At 36.5% G+C, this 16,538-nt stretch overlaps 2 protein-coding genes across 2 annotated transcripts; both read left to right on the top strand.

Annotated features, from left to right (window-relative positions):
- Positions 1 to 1,110: 1,110 nt before the first annotated feature.
- LOC113116691 (kelch-like protein 38) lies at positions 1,111 to 4,021 on the top strand. Its single transcript, XM_074559958.1, is given in 7 exon segments — positions 1,111 to 1,746; positions 2,397 to 2,522; positions 2,524 to 2,565; positions 2,567 to 2,606; positions 2,608 to 2,678; positions 2,680 to 2,736; positions 2,738 to 4,021. Coding segments are annotated over 7 exon segments (435 nt in total). The 5' UTR covers positions 1,111 to 1,720; the 3' UTR covers positions 2,811 to 4,021.
- Positions 4,022 to 10,058: 6,037 nt separating this feature from the next.
- Positions 10,059 to 16,022, top strand: fbxo32 (F-box protein 32). The gene is made up of 9 exons (XM_026284995.1): positions 10,059 to 10,332; positions 10,949 to 11,058; positions 11,136 to 11,185; positions 11,264 to 11,356; positions 13,250 to 13,343; positions 13,898 to 14,082; positions 14,244 to 14,426; positions 14,580 to 14,723; positions 14,838 to 16,022. Exons 1-9 carry the CDS (start codon positions 10,211 to 10,213, stop codon positions 14,925 to 14,927), a joined length of 1,071 nt encoding a protein of 356 aa, XP_026140780.1. The 5' UTR covers positions 10,059 to 10,210; the 3' UTR covers positions 14,928 to 16,022.
- The last annotated feature ends 516 nt before the right edge of the window (positions 16,023 to 16,538 follow it).

Below are 16,538 nucleotides of genomic sequence, written 5' to 3'. Positions count from 1 at the left end.
CAGTCACAGACAATTATCATTGTTTTATAATTTATTATTTATTTATAAATATTATTATTATTTTATTTATTCGGACTGTGTTTATTTATTTCTTTTCTTGTTTGCTTGCTCTAGAACATCATACTTAATTCACTCTCTGATCTTACTGCTAATGTATTGCCTGCTGTAATCTTTTCAAAGGGTGTGTGTTGTGGTAGAAGTTCAAAGGGATTACTCATGCTATTCATTTCAAGCCCTACAAAGGGTGGGGAGGAGCAAAAATTTGTTTACCACAAATTTCTTAAACTGACATACTAGTTTTCCATCATTTCATTTCAGGAATTTCAGGGGCTGGTTACTATGATGGTGATGCTCAAGTATAAAGTAATTCCAACTAAATCCTATCATGTAATGCATTATTGAATTTGACAGGTGATTTTATCCAAAGTAACTTACATTCAGGGTATTACATTATCAATTTGTGCCTTCTCTAGAAATCAAACGAGAGAGAGAGAGAGAGACCCAGACCCAGTTTAGAAGGTTTAGTGCACAAAAAAAGGTCTATTGCCTTAGGCTATTTTGTTATTTTGCTATTTCAGGTTAAGATGTCACTAAAATGCCTCCATTTTTCACCCTGGGTGCTTTGAAAATAGTTTTTTTTTAATCTGAAAGTAGATGATTGTATATAAATATATATTTTTTTGATTGATCAAATGTGGATACAGTTGACATTTTATCTTACGGCACAAGAAAACATTTATTTTTGAAGTCGTTTAACATTGTAGCTTACAGCATGAGAAACAGATGACAGCACAGGTGCAACTATTGCGTAATACCTCTCGAGGCAGGAAACTAGTACAGGAAACTAACACTAGATGGCGCTGTTGAGCTAACTCTGTATTTTTAAAGCGCCTCAGTAACGTTAGTCCACACAAATAATCCAATCATCAAAATTGTCAAAACTGTTTAGATAATTTAATAATAGATTATAGAGATATAGATTGAGATTGTGATTTACTTAAGATTTTTATCAGTTTAATTAGTTTTTCTCCCTACATTACTGATCATTACAACAGTTTATTTGCAAATGCTTATGCAACTTCATGCACTTAGCGTGCAACCCTAGTGCAGGAGGACACTAAATTAGCAAGAGTACGTTCAGACAATGCCCTTATCACTCAGTGGTGCCTTATTTATAACTGCGTATGTTTGGCTTCAAAGCATTCAGCTGTTATGTATCCTCATCCCGATGTTTAGTAACGACTGCTGTTTTAACACAATGTTGGCTTTGGGAGGGCATAGCTCAGAAACGGGGGTCTTTCCGAGTACAGGCTAACTCTTAAATAGCATTCGGGCACCAGTGGTGTTGTTTACAGCTTCAGATAACATACACACGTGGTGGAGCATGGAGCTTTCAGACACGATACAGTCAGGAAACTTGTGTTATGGAAAAACAGAGGGTGAGGGGGTACCATGAGGAAGTGTTAGCGGGACTAGCTCCAGTTCAGACAGAGAAGAGAGATTTCTATTTTTAGGGAGACTGGAATGTACACTGAGGCCTCTCGAAGGATTTCTGAACAACAAATTACATACCGCGGTCGTCCCAGTCTCTATAAACATCCACCTGCCAAACTCAGAAAGTGAACAACTTTCAGAAGTGAACAGATTTTGAAAACAGAGGGACGAGTTTGAGTTTTGGTCGAGGTTTGATGATACAAAGATATTTACAGGAGCATCTAGAATGTGCTTCAAATCAGCTGAGACAAGGTAAGGCAAGATATGGCTGACAAACCAGGTCCCCGAGAAGATGCTTTGACTGCAGGCTGGCACAACAACTCCTGAGTAGACTGTAGATAGCAGCATGGCATGTGTTTGTTATGATAGATCAGTCTTCAGGCAAACTGGAAAACATACAAAATAATATAGTTTCACCGATGCAGCTTCACACTAATGTTTAAGCATGTCATTGTGTCAGAAAGATAGCAATGTTTGTTTATTGTTTAAGCATTCATTTTTATAAACATACTTTGATATATATATATATATATATATATATATATATATATATATATATATATATATATACACACACTTCATATTTACTGTGTAATACTGAATGTAATTTATTATATAATAAATTAAATATTTGTATGGGACATGACGCTATAGTGCCGAGGGATAGGTTTCCAATGGAATAGACGAGTAGAGAAAATGTGAATCCTGAATGTTAGATAAAAGCTAAAAATTAAATAAATATAATATCGCTTAATTTTAAAAATCATTAGATTTTAAAAATAAACTCGTAATATGAAATGCATATAAACTACTGCAATTATTGTTTTTATGTACACAGAGAAAAATATATTTGTGGCAACAAAGTACAGTAAGTATATAAAACCTCCCTTTTTTTTTTACAGCTTAGATGAGCCAACATCAGAAGTCTTGCATTTTAAAGACAAAATCCTGACTTCCACTCTTCTCCTGGAGCTGAATAGCTTAAGGAAGGACTGAATTCTCACACATGTTGTGCTTTTCTCTCAGGGCAGAGATCCCATGTCACCGCAGTATTCTGGTGTCCAGCAGCCCTGGAGACCCAGAAGCCCCAGATAAACCTCCAAGGTGTTTCTTTATGACATCCTTACGAGAGTGGTGGAGTATGTTTACACTGGGTCCATCAGCATCACAGTGGAGCTGGTCCTAACTGATGCAGGCCACCTCTAGGCTTCAGTACGGAAGACTTTTTGAGGCCTGCTCCTCAAAACTGCCTGAGTGTGATCCGGCTCTCAGAAATCATGCACTGCTCAAGCTTGAGGGAAAAGCAATGCACATAAATTATCAAATCTGTTTTGTCATCTTCTCTTTTCTGTTAGCAGTCATTGCCCTGCCGATCTTGAGCTCATGTGGGCTGCACCATGGCGACAAAACTGCAATGAGGCTCTTGTAATAGTAGGTTGTATGGTGAGCAGACGTTTCGTGAGGCGCTATACTCTATGATGAGCAAATGCACTGCTGGCAGTGGCTTGCATCTCTACCTAAATGCTTATGTCTGCATTCACAGCAATCTTTATGTTCATGTGTGGCTTAACCATGAGAGCAGGAGGACAGTGCACACCTAGCAACACTGTTTACATGCTTTCCTCTCAAAACAAACCAATGGAGAGTGGGCGAACCCATACTGATGCCTCGACCCATCAGAGCTCCACCTACCTTCATTTCATTGTTGTACTGGGTGGATTGATGACTGACAGACAGCTGTCCAATGAAGTAGAGCAATACAACACCATGTTCAATCAATCATGCCCACCGCAGTCATAGGTGTCAATAGGAACACTTCCATTCAAGCTAATTGAACATTGGCTCATCTGGTCTATCTCTCTAATAAGTTTCTGCCTACATGAATGTATTTATGTGACAATGTAACTTAATGTCTGTTTATTTCTAACCTGTATTTGACAGATCCTACTGAGAAGAATATTGAGTAAAAATACAAAGCTTATTAAGTTAGCAAAGTAATAGGTCTTCAAAAGTCTCTAAACGTGTTTGCACATGTTGGTTTTTGAATGTATGTGAAATATTAGTAAAATAACTAATAATAACTATTAAAATAGCTAAAATAGAAAATAAATAAAAAATAAAAAACATTTAAAATCGATCTTAAATCATATAGCAGATACAAGTATGATAATTTGTAACTTGATTTTGAAATATCTTATAAATCACCTGATCTAATAAATAAAAATAAAAAAATGTAAAAAAAAACATTTTGTTATTGTTGCATATTGTAAGTTTATATGAGTACTTTAATGTAAATACATTCATTTTTTAAACAGATTTGTTTATTCATGTTTTTCCCCAAGTATGTAGTGGTTATATCCTGTTGAAAATGAGTTTAATTGTACAGTGATGTTTATTATGAATTGCTTCATAAACTTTTATAATGCACACTGTACAAAAACACACTGTAATAAACTGCTCAGTCTTGTGTATATCCATATCTTGACTTACTTTCTTGTGGAACACAAAAGAAAATACTATAAAAGAAAAATTGGATCGCATTAACTTTTTTTATATTTCCACTAGTGCTCTCAAACAATTAATCACATCCAAAATAAAAATACATGTGTGTGTGTGTGTATGGTGTATATTTATTATGTAAATATAAATACACACACATGCATATATATATATATATATATATATATATATATATATATATATAAATTGTCTACTGTATGTGTGGGTATTTATATTTACATAATAAATACAGTACACACATTTATTACATAACTTTTATTTTGGATGCGATTCATCATGACTGATCTTTTGACAGCAATAATTTCCACAGAAGAAAGAACGTCACATGGTGCATCCCAAATCACATACTTATGCACTATTCTTTAACGTTTTGTAGCCTAGTGTAAATAGTGCTAGTAGTGTGTTCACACTGAAAATTCCAAAAAAAGAAAAAGTGCACTTTAAATACCCTGATGATGCACTTCAATAACTGTAAAAGTGAAGTGTGAGGGGCTTTCTCAGACTCCAATTATTAATGAATAAATAGTCTTTATAGAATTCATACACTACGTGGCAGTGTTGTAGTCGAGACCAGCTCATTCGAGTCCGAGTCCAGATCGAGTCCAGAAAGGGTCGAGTCCGAGTCAAGACCGAGTTCAGAAAGGGTCGAGTCCGAGTCAAGACCGAGTTCAGAAAGGGTCGAGTCCGAGTCAAGACCGAGTTCAGAAAGGGTCGAGTCCGAGTCAAGACCGAGTTCAGAAAGGGTCGAGTCCGAGTCAAGACCGAGACCAGAGAGATTGGGTCTGAGACAAGACCTAAAGAAATCTTCAAGAGTATGTAAAATGTATGATGGAAACAATAAAGGGTAAAAGGGCCACATAGTATGTGGTGTAAAGGTAATTTTATTAGAATTATGAATTGTTACTTGTCAATATTAAGTGCTCATTTTCACATAACATCGCTGTACCACTATACACATCCATATAACCTTTCTAGTACTAGTAACATTACTGTACGATTCTATATTGTAATTCTACATAACACTTCTAGTACAAGTAACATTACTGTACCACTATACCTGTAAATGTTCAACTGTAACAGCTTTTACATAACTTTTAACCCTGAAGCTTAACTAATGACTGCTAATATCCTGAAAATGTCTTGTATTATGTGCACTTTAGATGTTGTGAAGATTAAAGATGGGCATAATTACTTTTCAAAAAAATAAGTGAGGAGACCATCCTGCTACCCAACCGAGCACGATGTGGTCTCATGATCAATCCACCCCGACTAAAAACACTCTCTACTGGTGCAGAGGAAGCGGGGACTGACAAAAGTTACCATTTCATCCCTTTCTGTAACAGCAACGGATAATCTAATGCTAATTTCACTGGATGGTGGGTTTTAATGCAGGGTAAAATACACACTAGTCGAAGTTTTTTTTTAGTTACGGAAGGCATACACACAAGAGCCGACTGACTGTCCAGGAAAATTTCATGCAAAAGTGTGTATGTGCCAGGGGAAGAAAGCTGGTTGAAATGCCATATAAGTTCAATGCCTTCTGTCAGACATGTTTTTGGGGGGAGATGTTTAGTGTTGAGACAGTCAGTCTGTGTCTGTATTCATTATATAATTTAATTAAACAATATTTGTTTTTTTTTCTGTGACCATTTTGATCACTACAGGCGGATGGCAGGAGGGTAACTTAGGCCGGTGACACACTGGCTGCGTGGCGTCTCTGCTGCGTGCTAGAAGCGTGGTGGCTGCTTCGCGTTTTCTGTGTCTTTACACACCAGAAGCGTGTCTGACGCGGCGCTGGCGCGCTGCTTCTGCTATAGGTGACATAGAGAGAGGCCGCCGAAAAACCAGGCTCTTGCAAAATAGAGTATGTTTGACAGGTGCAATATTTGAAAATCGATAATTATTTATTTATTTTTTTTAATTACATTTATATCAGAATTTATGCCAACCTATAGACTTTAAAAAATCAAAATGTCATGAATTAATATGTATTTGTGTACATAATGACACAAGTGACATATAAACATATTTTCCTAGTTTATTTTGCCTGGAAACGCTTCCAACACGCGCGTGTTCGCGTGAAAATAGGCGTCGGTTCTATTTCTAGCATGCACGCATTTTCCGCGCGGCTCGAGCTGCGCCTGGGATGCGCGTCGCAGCTGAGACGCTTGCGCCATGCATCCAGTGTGTCGCTGGCCTAACGTCTAAAGAAAATCACCAGTCATTGGATGTATCAATCATACATCAATTTAAAGAAACATTAACATACAGTAATAATCATGAAATATTTTGATTGGGACTCGAGTGGACTCGGGCATAAGTCCGATTCCTAATATGTTCGAGTCCGAGTCAATACCGAGTCAAAATGCACACGAGTCCATGACAAGACCGAGACCATTAAAATACGGTCTCGAGACCGAGTCCGAGTCTCGAGTACTCAACACTGCTACGTGGTTGAGTACATACTGTAGTGAATAAGTACATAGTGTTTATAGTGTATAGTGCAATATCTGGGACACCGTTTTAGTTATAGACGCCATATTGAATTCAACATGGATGAAAACAAAATTAAGCAAAGGATAGGCTTTTCAATGGCACACACTGTATAAAAGTCCTAGATCATAATTTTCCAAAGGCATTTTGTCACTGAACAATGTATTTCTCAGAGCCTTGCTTTCATTTCTGTCAAAAATTGGTTAATTAAATGACAGAATTCTAAATTATCCCTTTAATTGCTAAGTAAAAATAACATATTTGTATAACATCATATCTGTTTATTTGATCCTTTAAATGTATTATTTCTTCTATTTGAAATGAAATGCTTTCTTATAAATTGAAACATAGCTCTGATGTGATGCATCATCCTACAGTACCTAGATCACAGAAGATCAAGTTCATCATTTGACATGCCACGGGAGGTGAGAAACATAAGGGAGCAAATGTGTGTCTGAGTATTAGTGTCCCTGTCTGAGTCTTACATGTCTTCCTGTCACTGTAACAGGTGTCAACATGCCCAGACATGAAACTGTGAATTACAAAGGAGGTTGTGATGAGCCATTAATTGAGACTTGCTACTGTTTCTTCTGACAGTGGGAATTCTGTGCTGGTATAAATTCACAATTCATAAATTATTCTTTGAACTTTGACATTAAGGATGATAAAAGGGTGAAAAACAATATCTGTGTTCTGATTAAACAATGCAAAATGAGACCTACACTGCATGTGCTCTTTGAGGTTTGCATTAATTTATAGTCATAATTTATATTAATTTATAAGTCAAATTTCAATCTGAACATGTGCTATAGGTGATTTGATGTTATTTTGGGAAACAAGGGAGATCTTTACACCCCCAGAATCAAGTGGCTGGCCAAGATCCCAGATTTGGTTGGTCCAGGATGTAAATTGAAACATTGAACCTGAGGGAATGATGAAATCAGTGTGCAGCAACACAGGCAGCAACAGGTGTGTTAGTGAGCATGTGTGTGTGTGTGTGTGTGTGTGTGTGTCCGCTGACATGAACGCAAAACAAAAACACTTCTAGTCATTTCCATCCACATCGTTACATGAACTTGTCATTACATTTACTTGTTTTGCTTGTTCACAGACAAACATCGAGGTTTTGTTAGGTTTAAATCATGAAATGGAAATAATATGATTGTCATTTAGCCATCTACATGTCTAGGAAATTCCCTCATAGCACTTGTCCCTGAGCTGAGAGCCAAACAGTGAACATGGCTTGGGAAAAGATATTTTAAGAGAAGAACAAATGTCACGTTGTTGAATGTATTTGCCTTGCAACTGAGGCAAATGGCTTCCTGATGTGCAGTTAAACTGCTGGAATGAACAACTAATAAAGTGGGTCTCAAGTCTTAATGTTAGTAAAACATTTCAAACATCTGTCTTTTAAAATGTTTAGACTACCATAATATCATTTATATTGGATATCTGCATAAATGTTGTGCTTGTTAATGTTTCCTGACCTGCTTACTACAATTATTCTATCTTCTAGAATTCAAATATAAAAAAATGTAAACCATGTGTGTGTGTGATTTCTATTTAAATATTTTTAAGATGTAACATTTCTTTTTCAATTCTTAAGTCACATGATCCTGCAGAAATCATTCTAATATGCTGATTTGTTGCTCAATAAACACGTTATCTTCAAAGTTGAAAACAGCTGTACTGCTTGATCTTTTTTTTTCTTTTATTTAACCGTGATGTGTTTGATCATGATTAATTGAAGAATAAAAAGTTCAAAAGAACATGTGTTTGAAATTATAAACCTTTTGTAATATATACTTTTGATCAGTTTAATGCTGAATTAAAGTAATAATCTCTTTCCAAAAAATATAACTGATCGTAAAATTCAAGTATATTTTCATAATTGAAATAGTTTTTTCCAATGGAAATGATCCAATTAATTATTTTTTTATTTTTATTTATAAATACACACTTTTAAAGTGAAATATCATCCTTACGGGAAACAGATTAGTCTTAGGTACTTCTTGGAAAGTATGAAGCATCGGGTTCTGTGAAGCAACATGGTTCACTGTATGAATGTCACTACAGTCACACTCTGTGCTTGTGCTTATGCATTTTGTCATGTGCTCCTGCTGATGCATGTTTCATTTGCCATTTGGTGAAGGATCTGTGACCTCCTGCATCTTTTACAGTCAACCAGACTGGCAAGGGGCTACTGAGACACTAGTTCTGGAGCCTTCTACTCCACTGATAGCACTCTATAAATAAACATTAATTTACTTACTTACTTACTTACTTTAAACAGTATGCAGAATAGTTTACAGCACCCAGCCAAGTCAGGTTACATCAGAGTTGTAGTGAAGAGATGAGGAGACAAATAGTTGAGAAATGTTTCCTGTAACCTTTATAACAATCATGCCAGAATGCATATTGAATTTCAAAAGACTGTTAACAATCGCGTGGCATGCATTTCTGTTTTGATTTCAAGAGAAAAAAAAACAAGTTTGCTCTAAAATATGCACAAGCTCAGTTCTGCTTATCTGGAAAAAAAACATTCCAGAAATACTCTTTATAATTCAAAATAAATAATGTGTGTGTGTGTGTGTGTTTGCAATCCACAGCTCCGCATACTTAAATTTAGTGTTAGTTTTAGCATCAAGGAAGTGTAAAACACTTTTAATATACATCTTCTAAAATCTGTGCAAACATTTTCAGCTGAAAAGAATTCAAGTTTCTGCAAGTAAACAATCAACACAGAAAACTCTTGTGTCTGTCTTAAAGAGATTAAATGATAAAAGGAAGCTGCAAGCTTCTCATTTCATCATAGGGCAACGGGGTCACATTTATTGTGCAGTATGCAACTCATTACTAAACAGATGTGAACAGGTATTGATTAAATGAACTTGAAATGATTATACTTCCTTATCATTGTGTGAAGTGCAGTTCCCTGACAGTTTAATTTTAAGAAACTGATGGTGTTATGTTAATAGGATGTCAATTGGACTTTGAACATGTTACTAAAAGGCTTAGTAATACGTAAAAACATACACACTTTTTTCATAATAGATAAACAGCCTTTGTTTTACCCACTTCTTTACAGTCAATATAGTCTACAGATTCTGATACAAGAGAATTATAAAGGTCATTCACACACACCACATGGTTCTTTTCCTCTTGATCCAAATTCCCAAACTTTCTCACAGACTTTTCTCTTATTTATAAAGCATACACTTAGCTACTACATTTAATGTTATGATCTTATTCATAAGGGAAAATCAACAGAGGAGTCAGCTTTCTATGTTTAGATCACGTCTGGGATTTTTTAAAGAGTCGTTTTCTTGTTTTTTCACAAGAAATTTGGTGCTCATCGCCAACGATTAAACAGTATTTTATATATGATATTTCATACGCGTAAGAGGACAGATGATCCAGCAGCGTACTGAACTCAACGTGTGATTATGTTTCAGAGAGGTTTTGCAATATTAAGGAAGATGATAAACAAAGCCACGTGTTGGAGAACACAGTCCAAAGGGGGCGGGACCAGGAACATTTCCGGATTCTCCTCCTGGCAATATAAATACAGCTGCGCACTTTTATCATCAGAAACGTGTTCACAACGTTATAATATAGCAGTCAACGCGCGAGAAAATCACTTTAACAGCTACTCAAGTGTAACAAGTTTTCTTTCGTTGTCACTGGTTTTCTCATCTGGACAATGCCATTTCTTGGACAAGACTGGCGGTCTCCTGGTCAAAGCTGGGTGAAAACTGAGGACGGCTGGAAAAAAACGACGAAAGATGAGAACGAGACGAATAACAATGTTTCGGAACGGAAGAGGTAAGTGTTAAACGCTTCAACATTTGCATTTTAAATGTTTGACCTGATAGTATCCCTTGTTCACCACTAACAGCATCTTCAAACAAATGGCGTAGTTTGCTGCAGACGAAAGATCTGCGTCATATTGATAAACAAAAGCCTTTATACATGGAAACCTATTGACATCAGATGCACTTCACTGTCAGAAAGTTGTTTCATGCCTGAAGATGATTATAATATTTTTTTGTTTCAGTTTTACATATTTTTATATTAATATTTGTGTGTGTGTGTGTGTATATATATATATATATATATATATATATATATATATATATATAGTGAGTGTGTATATACATATATATACACATTATATAATATTGTGCGTATAATATATATATGCAGTAAACAACTGTGGTAAACAAAAAAATGCCTTTGTGTTTACTCATCATCTGTTAATCACCTTGCTATTAATACCATGATAGTGGGACAGGTCATATGCTCAAACTGTTTACTGTTTCTAGAACTGTTGTAGGTACAAATGAGAAATTGGTTTATGGCCTACTCATCAAACAGGTTTCGAAACTATGCAGATATATCCAGCACAAAGCATTTATAACTCCCTTCACTCTGCTTTCAGCTACTGCAAAGAAGAGCATGACAAGGAGAATTTGATCCTCAGCATTAATTATGATGTGGCTGCAAAGAAGCGAAAGAAGGACTTGCTGAACAACAACACAAAGATTCCTTGTGAGTATCGTCACTGTTTCTTTGTGAAATTCGAATAGCTATTACTGCAAAAGTCTTGACTTCTTTCTTCTTTGCAGATTTTCACAAAGACAAATGGATTTATGTCCACAAAGGGAGCACCAAAGAGGTAAGGCCTGTTATCTCCTGCAGGATGTCAGAGAGTGAATAAGTAGTCAGCTAACTCCTCTTTGATCATTTCACACAGCGTCATGGATATTGTACTCTGGGCGAAGCATTTAATCGCTTGGACTTCTGCAGTGCCATCAAGGACACCAGGCGATTCAATTATGTCGTAAGGGTGAGTTTCCGCCATCTATTTGTAGCGGAGCAAACAGTGATAATAAGCAGGCTCAGTCTCTGAAGATGAAAGGGTTAACGTAAGTCTTGGGCTCCGGGTGTCTGCTACTGTCTTCATTCTTATCATCGCACACCAGACAAGAGGGCCTCTGGGGCCATTTCATGGCAAATGCACAAAGACCATGGAGGTGTTTTTATTTACTTGTGTCAGTGTGTTTTAATTTGAACTCTGAGAGTAGCTAAAGTCTCTTAAACTCAAGTGGCCAGTACTACTGAGGATGTTCTTCTAGATTTACTTGTTCCACTGATGAAAGCAAAGGTCGTTGGCTAAGAGCAGATAAACACAGGTCGGTGACGTGTGATTTTGAGGTCACTGTCACGCAGTATCCCAGCAGACAGCTGAGGTTGAGAAAGCTTATGAAACCAGAACGGAAAGTCAAGTGACTTAGGTGCCCATTAACCCTCCCCACCCCTCATGTGCCCTTCTCTCTATCTGTCTGCATTGTGACCCTGAATTCTGATCCGATCACTTGACTCCACTATGGTATAGAGTCAGCTATGATGAGCTTAAGGTGCTGGAGAATTGGGTCATGAATCCTTGTGATCACTTCAGATGACAGGTAAACATAGGATCAGGATCAAGTTGTTTACTTGAACCTTTTGGCTAAGGTCATTAAAATCCAGTTCAGTGTATCATATGTGCATCATTTCTTTTACTAGACATTTCCAGGCGCTGTTGAGACACAGTAGTGTCAGGTTTAGCTTACAGTTTGACTCATGCTTGCCTGGCCTTGCGCTGGAGTTGCGTTAGAGCTCGGTTACAAGATCAGGTTTAGTAGGGATGGAAAAACAGACCTTTGAGAAGACTGAAACAAAGACCCCTAATACCTGGTAGTATTATAGTACATCATGTCACTGTCATTTAGCTGTGTGATTTTACCTTTCATAATGATTACTGCGTAATATGAATAGCTTTTGCGTGTCTTCGCAACTAATCGAAAGCTATGAGTAACTGTCATATTATTCCAAAGGGAAAAAAAAAATTATTCTAAGTTAGTAAATTTACATTCTTTTTAGGTTTCAAAAGTTTGCGGTCTAATTTTATTTTTTTAATAAATACTTTTGTAATATTTTATTCGGCTATTAAAGTGATAGAAATTAAATTTATAATGTTACAGAATATTTAAATTTTAAATAAATACTTTCTATTTGTCAAAAACATATCCTGATTTCCATTAAAAAAGCACATTAGCATGATTTCTGAAAGGTCATGTGACACCATAGACTGTATGGCTTCTGAAAATCAGCTTTGCCATTACAAGAATACATTTAAAAAATGTATAAAAAATTCTAGCATCTTTTAACAACATAATAATTGTACAAACCCAAACTTTGATCCTCCACAGAAAGACTTTCGGAGCAACTATCATTAGGGGCTTGGTGTAGGGGAGGGGGAGAATGACAATGTTCACAAGTTTCTGGGTTGAGTGTGGGTCAGTGTTGCTCCATGATGTGGACTGTGCTGATATTACATGCCAGTCATGCCACCCAACACAACACAACATCGCTCTCACTATCTGCTCTTGGCTGTCCTTCCTTTTCAAGCTGATGGCATGCATATCCAGGAACAGAATTACAGTAAAGTTAGCAATTAGTTTCACTGTCCATTTGAAGTATCTGAAGGAACTATTACCCTCTTTTGTCTCAAACGTCTAAACAACAACACTGCTGAACAGACATAAGCCAGAGTGCATTTGTACGGAGAGAGAGTGTCCCATTTCTGAGTCTTTTGTTTTTGCCAAGGCTGAAGAGCGTTGAATATAACAGTCTGTAAGTAATGCTGGAACACACAGTCTCTCCGTCTGACCTCTGAAATTTATGTCTACCATTTCAGCTGCTGGAGCTGATCGCCAAGTCCCAACTGCCTTCACTGAGCGGAGTGGCACAGAAAAACTACATGAACATTCTGGAAAGGGTTGTGCAGAAAGGTAAGCTTTCTTGCTAGCGTCTCACATCTTCACCATCTCATTTGCAAAACCGTTAGCCAATGTGAATCATCAACAATGTCTGATTACATTAACATCTTCAGAAAGGTTATTTACTCTGTTGCTTGTACTGAATTTCTACAAGCTGATAGCCAGTGGCTCATAGCTGAATGGAAATTTCAGAATTGCCTGCACTGGAGAGAGCGACAAGCCTCTGAGAGCAAACAGGAACATCAGATGTATTGTAAACCAAAAGTCGTCTCAGCTAAACAAAGGTGCAAGTTGTTATGGGAAACTAAACCGCTCACTTTGTAGACCACGTCGTTCTCAAACCTCTTTTATTCATTTAGTCACTCTTCTTCTGCTTTGGTTTATGATTTAAATGTCTGAATCATAACAGAAAGGGATTCTGTTTTGATATGCGTGTTCTGAAAGCGTCAGGCATGAACATAAAGTATCCTGTGACAGACACCAGATCCTGTCAACACTGTTGGACACATGTTGTTGTGGGTCCTTGAACTGTTAGTTACTAACTAAACATTTGCACTCTCTTTCAGTTCTTGAGGATCAGCAGAATGTTCGACCGATCAAGGAACTGCTCCAGACGCTATATGCGTCGTTGTGCAGTCTGGTTCAGGACATGGGCAAGTCTGTCCTGGTGGGGAACATCAACATCTGGGTGCATCGCATGGAGAACATACTGCAGTGGCAACAGCAGCTTGACAATATTCAGATCAACAGGGTAAATGTAAAACTAACATTTTATTTCATTTTTTCATTTTCATTTTTTTTAAGGTTATTCCTTTAGGCCTGTAAATTGTGTGATGGCATACAGAACATACTTTATATTGTGCTCAGATCATGAATGTAAACAGAAACTTTCTTCTTTTTTCATTCGTCCAGCCCACGAACACAGGAATGACCTTCCTTGATCTTCCGGCTAGCTTACAGCTGAACATCATGCACTGTCTCTCAGACGGACGAGATCTGGTCAGCCTGGGACAAGTATGCCCTGACCTAAGTGCGCTGACAGAAGATCGGCTGCTGTGGAAGAAACTCTGCCAGTATCACTTCTCAGACAGACAGGTAGACGTTTGTGGCCCTTCAAATGGAATGTAACACATTTAAGGTCTTGAGGGCAGAGAAGATGAATCATGCATATTTATGTGTCTGTTTATAACTTAAATCTTGCATTCAAAAACTAAATTTGGTAAAAGTAATTTGCTATGTTCTTCATAGATCCGCAAGCGCCTAATGGTGTCAGATAAAGGACATTTGGAATGGAAAAAGATGTATTTTAAGTTGTGTCGGTGCTACCCTCACAAGGAGCAATACAGCGACACATTACAGTTCTGCACACATTGCCACATCCTGTTCTGGAAGGTGAGACTAAATTCATTTCTAGCTCTTCACATTTTATTTTGAAAAACATCACTTTTTTTGTTTTTCATTCATAGTCCTTTTATGGCAATAACTGAAATGTTCTGTTCACTTCAGGATACAAACCATCCTTGCACTGCCAATAACCCAGAGAGCTGCTGCAAGGCCGTGTCTCCACAGGGTTTCATCAATCTTTTCAAGTTCTAGAGGGCACTGCATTGCTGCCATGTAAATAGTGTTAATAGTGCAAAGGATTCCTGGATGACTTGAGGCGAGGGAAAAAAATTAGGTTGCATTAGAAGCAGGTGTCATAATATTTGGTGGAGAAGTTGGAAACTGAATGTACTCTAAATATGTAAGATGAGAAATTAAAAAGCTGTGTTGGGGGTCTGTGTATTTATGAAGGATTTATTTTTTATTTATTCAGCATGGATCGTGTTTACTTAAAGAAAAGTTACATTAAGGATAGGAAAAAGGGTGTTTAAATTGATCCTACATGTATAAAAAGTTGCCCTTGTGCTGTCAGGATTCAAAGGTTTCTTCTGTGAATGTAATATAGGTTTGATTTTGGTAACACAAACATTTATTGTTTGAATTTCAGATAGCATAATTGGTGCTTTAGCAAGTGCATGGGAATGTTTACCAAAATGGCCTTAACACTGGTGTGCAATACTTTTCTAAGTGCTTTTTTTTTTTCTTCTGTTTTTCACTTTTATACATTTGATATTTTCAGTGGTTTGCAATTTAAACGTGTTTGTTTTTCCAAACAATAAATACATGAGTATGTTGTAATCAGATCTGAAGTGTAAACTCGTCAAAGGTGCCTTATTCTGAGTGGTCATAAGCTAATTTTAAGCTGTCATTCATTTGCAGATGGTTATTTCTGAATAAATCTTCTAAATCATGTTCATTCAGCTTTATATGGGAATCGATGAATAAAGTATTTCTATAGATCCTGGAGTGAATTTATCTCCGTTCACAATAACTCTAATCTATTTTCTTTTTCCAACTTGTAATTTCTATGTTATCTTTGGTATTTGAAGAAAAGATTTGGCAAAGCAATTCAACAAGCAACAAGATCTATAAATAACAGGAAGTCCTGTTGCCTGGCAAGATTTGTGCTGCCATCTTGTGTACAAGAAATGTTTTTGTTAAAATATGAGTTGAATATGTCTGGTGGTGATTTTTTTTTTTTTTTTTTTTTAATAGATGTGATCTGTAAATACTTATTTGAAATACTGGGTTCTTGTATTTACAAGAATTAAACTGACTGCATCACAAAATGCAGTAAATAATTCTGCACTGATAATTTGTATTTTTTATTTTACTGGTGAATTACGCGTTAATATTTTGACATGAAAATATATCTCAAGAAAATATATTATGGTAAGAGTCATAAAAATCTCATTAACAACAACTTTTATGCAGTCAAGTCATGTGCTGCATATTTTGCTATAACAAAACATTACTTGCAATAAACAACACAATTAACCCAAACTGACCCTTCACTGTTGGATTCTGTATCCACTGTGGTAATTTATGCATGAACACAATGTGTATAGACCATTCAATGAATACACATCACAGGAAAACTAGATTAAAAGAAATTACAACTTTATTTTGTTTCTTTAAATAAATTCTAAATCCTCCACATAAGAGAGAGAGAGAGAGAGAGAGAGAGAGAGAGAAAAACAGGGTTTGGGATTGCATTAAAAGAACATTTAATACCATGACATTTAAGATACTTTATTAGCATACATTATGCAGGACTTATTTGCCCCGAGACCAACCAAAAAATTGCATTAAAATGTCACAGTT

Source organism: Carassius auratus, chromosome 16, assembly GCF_003368295.1.
Source record: "Carassius auratus strain Wakin chromosome 16, ASM336829v1, whole genome shotgun sequence".
Classification (NCBI taxonomy): domain Eukaryota; kingdom Metazoa; phylum Chordata; class Actinopteri; order Cypriniformes; family Cyprinidae; genus Carassius; species Carassius auratus.
The sequence above is the reverse complement of the archived record's forward strand: the minus strand, read 5'-3'. Positions and strand labels throughout refer to the sequence as shown.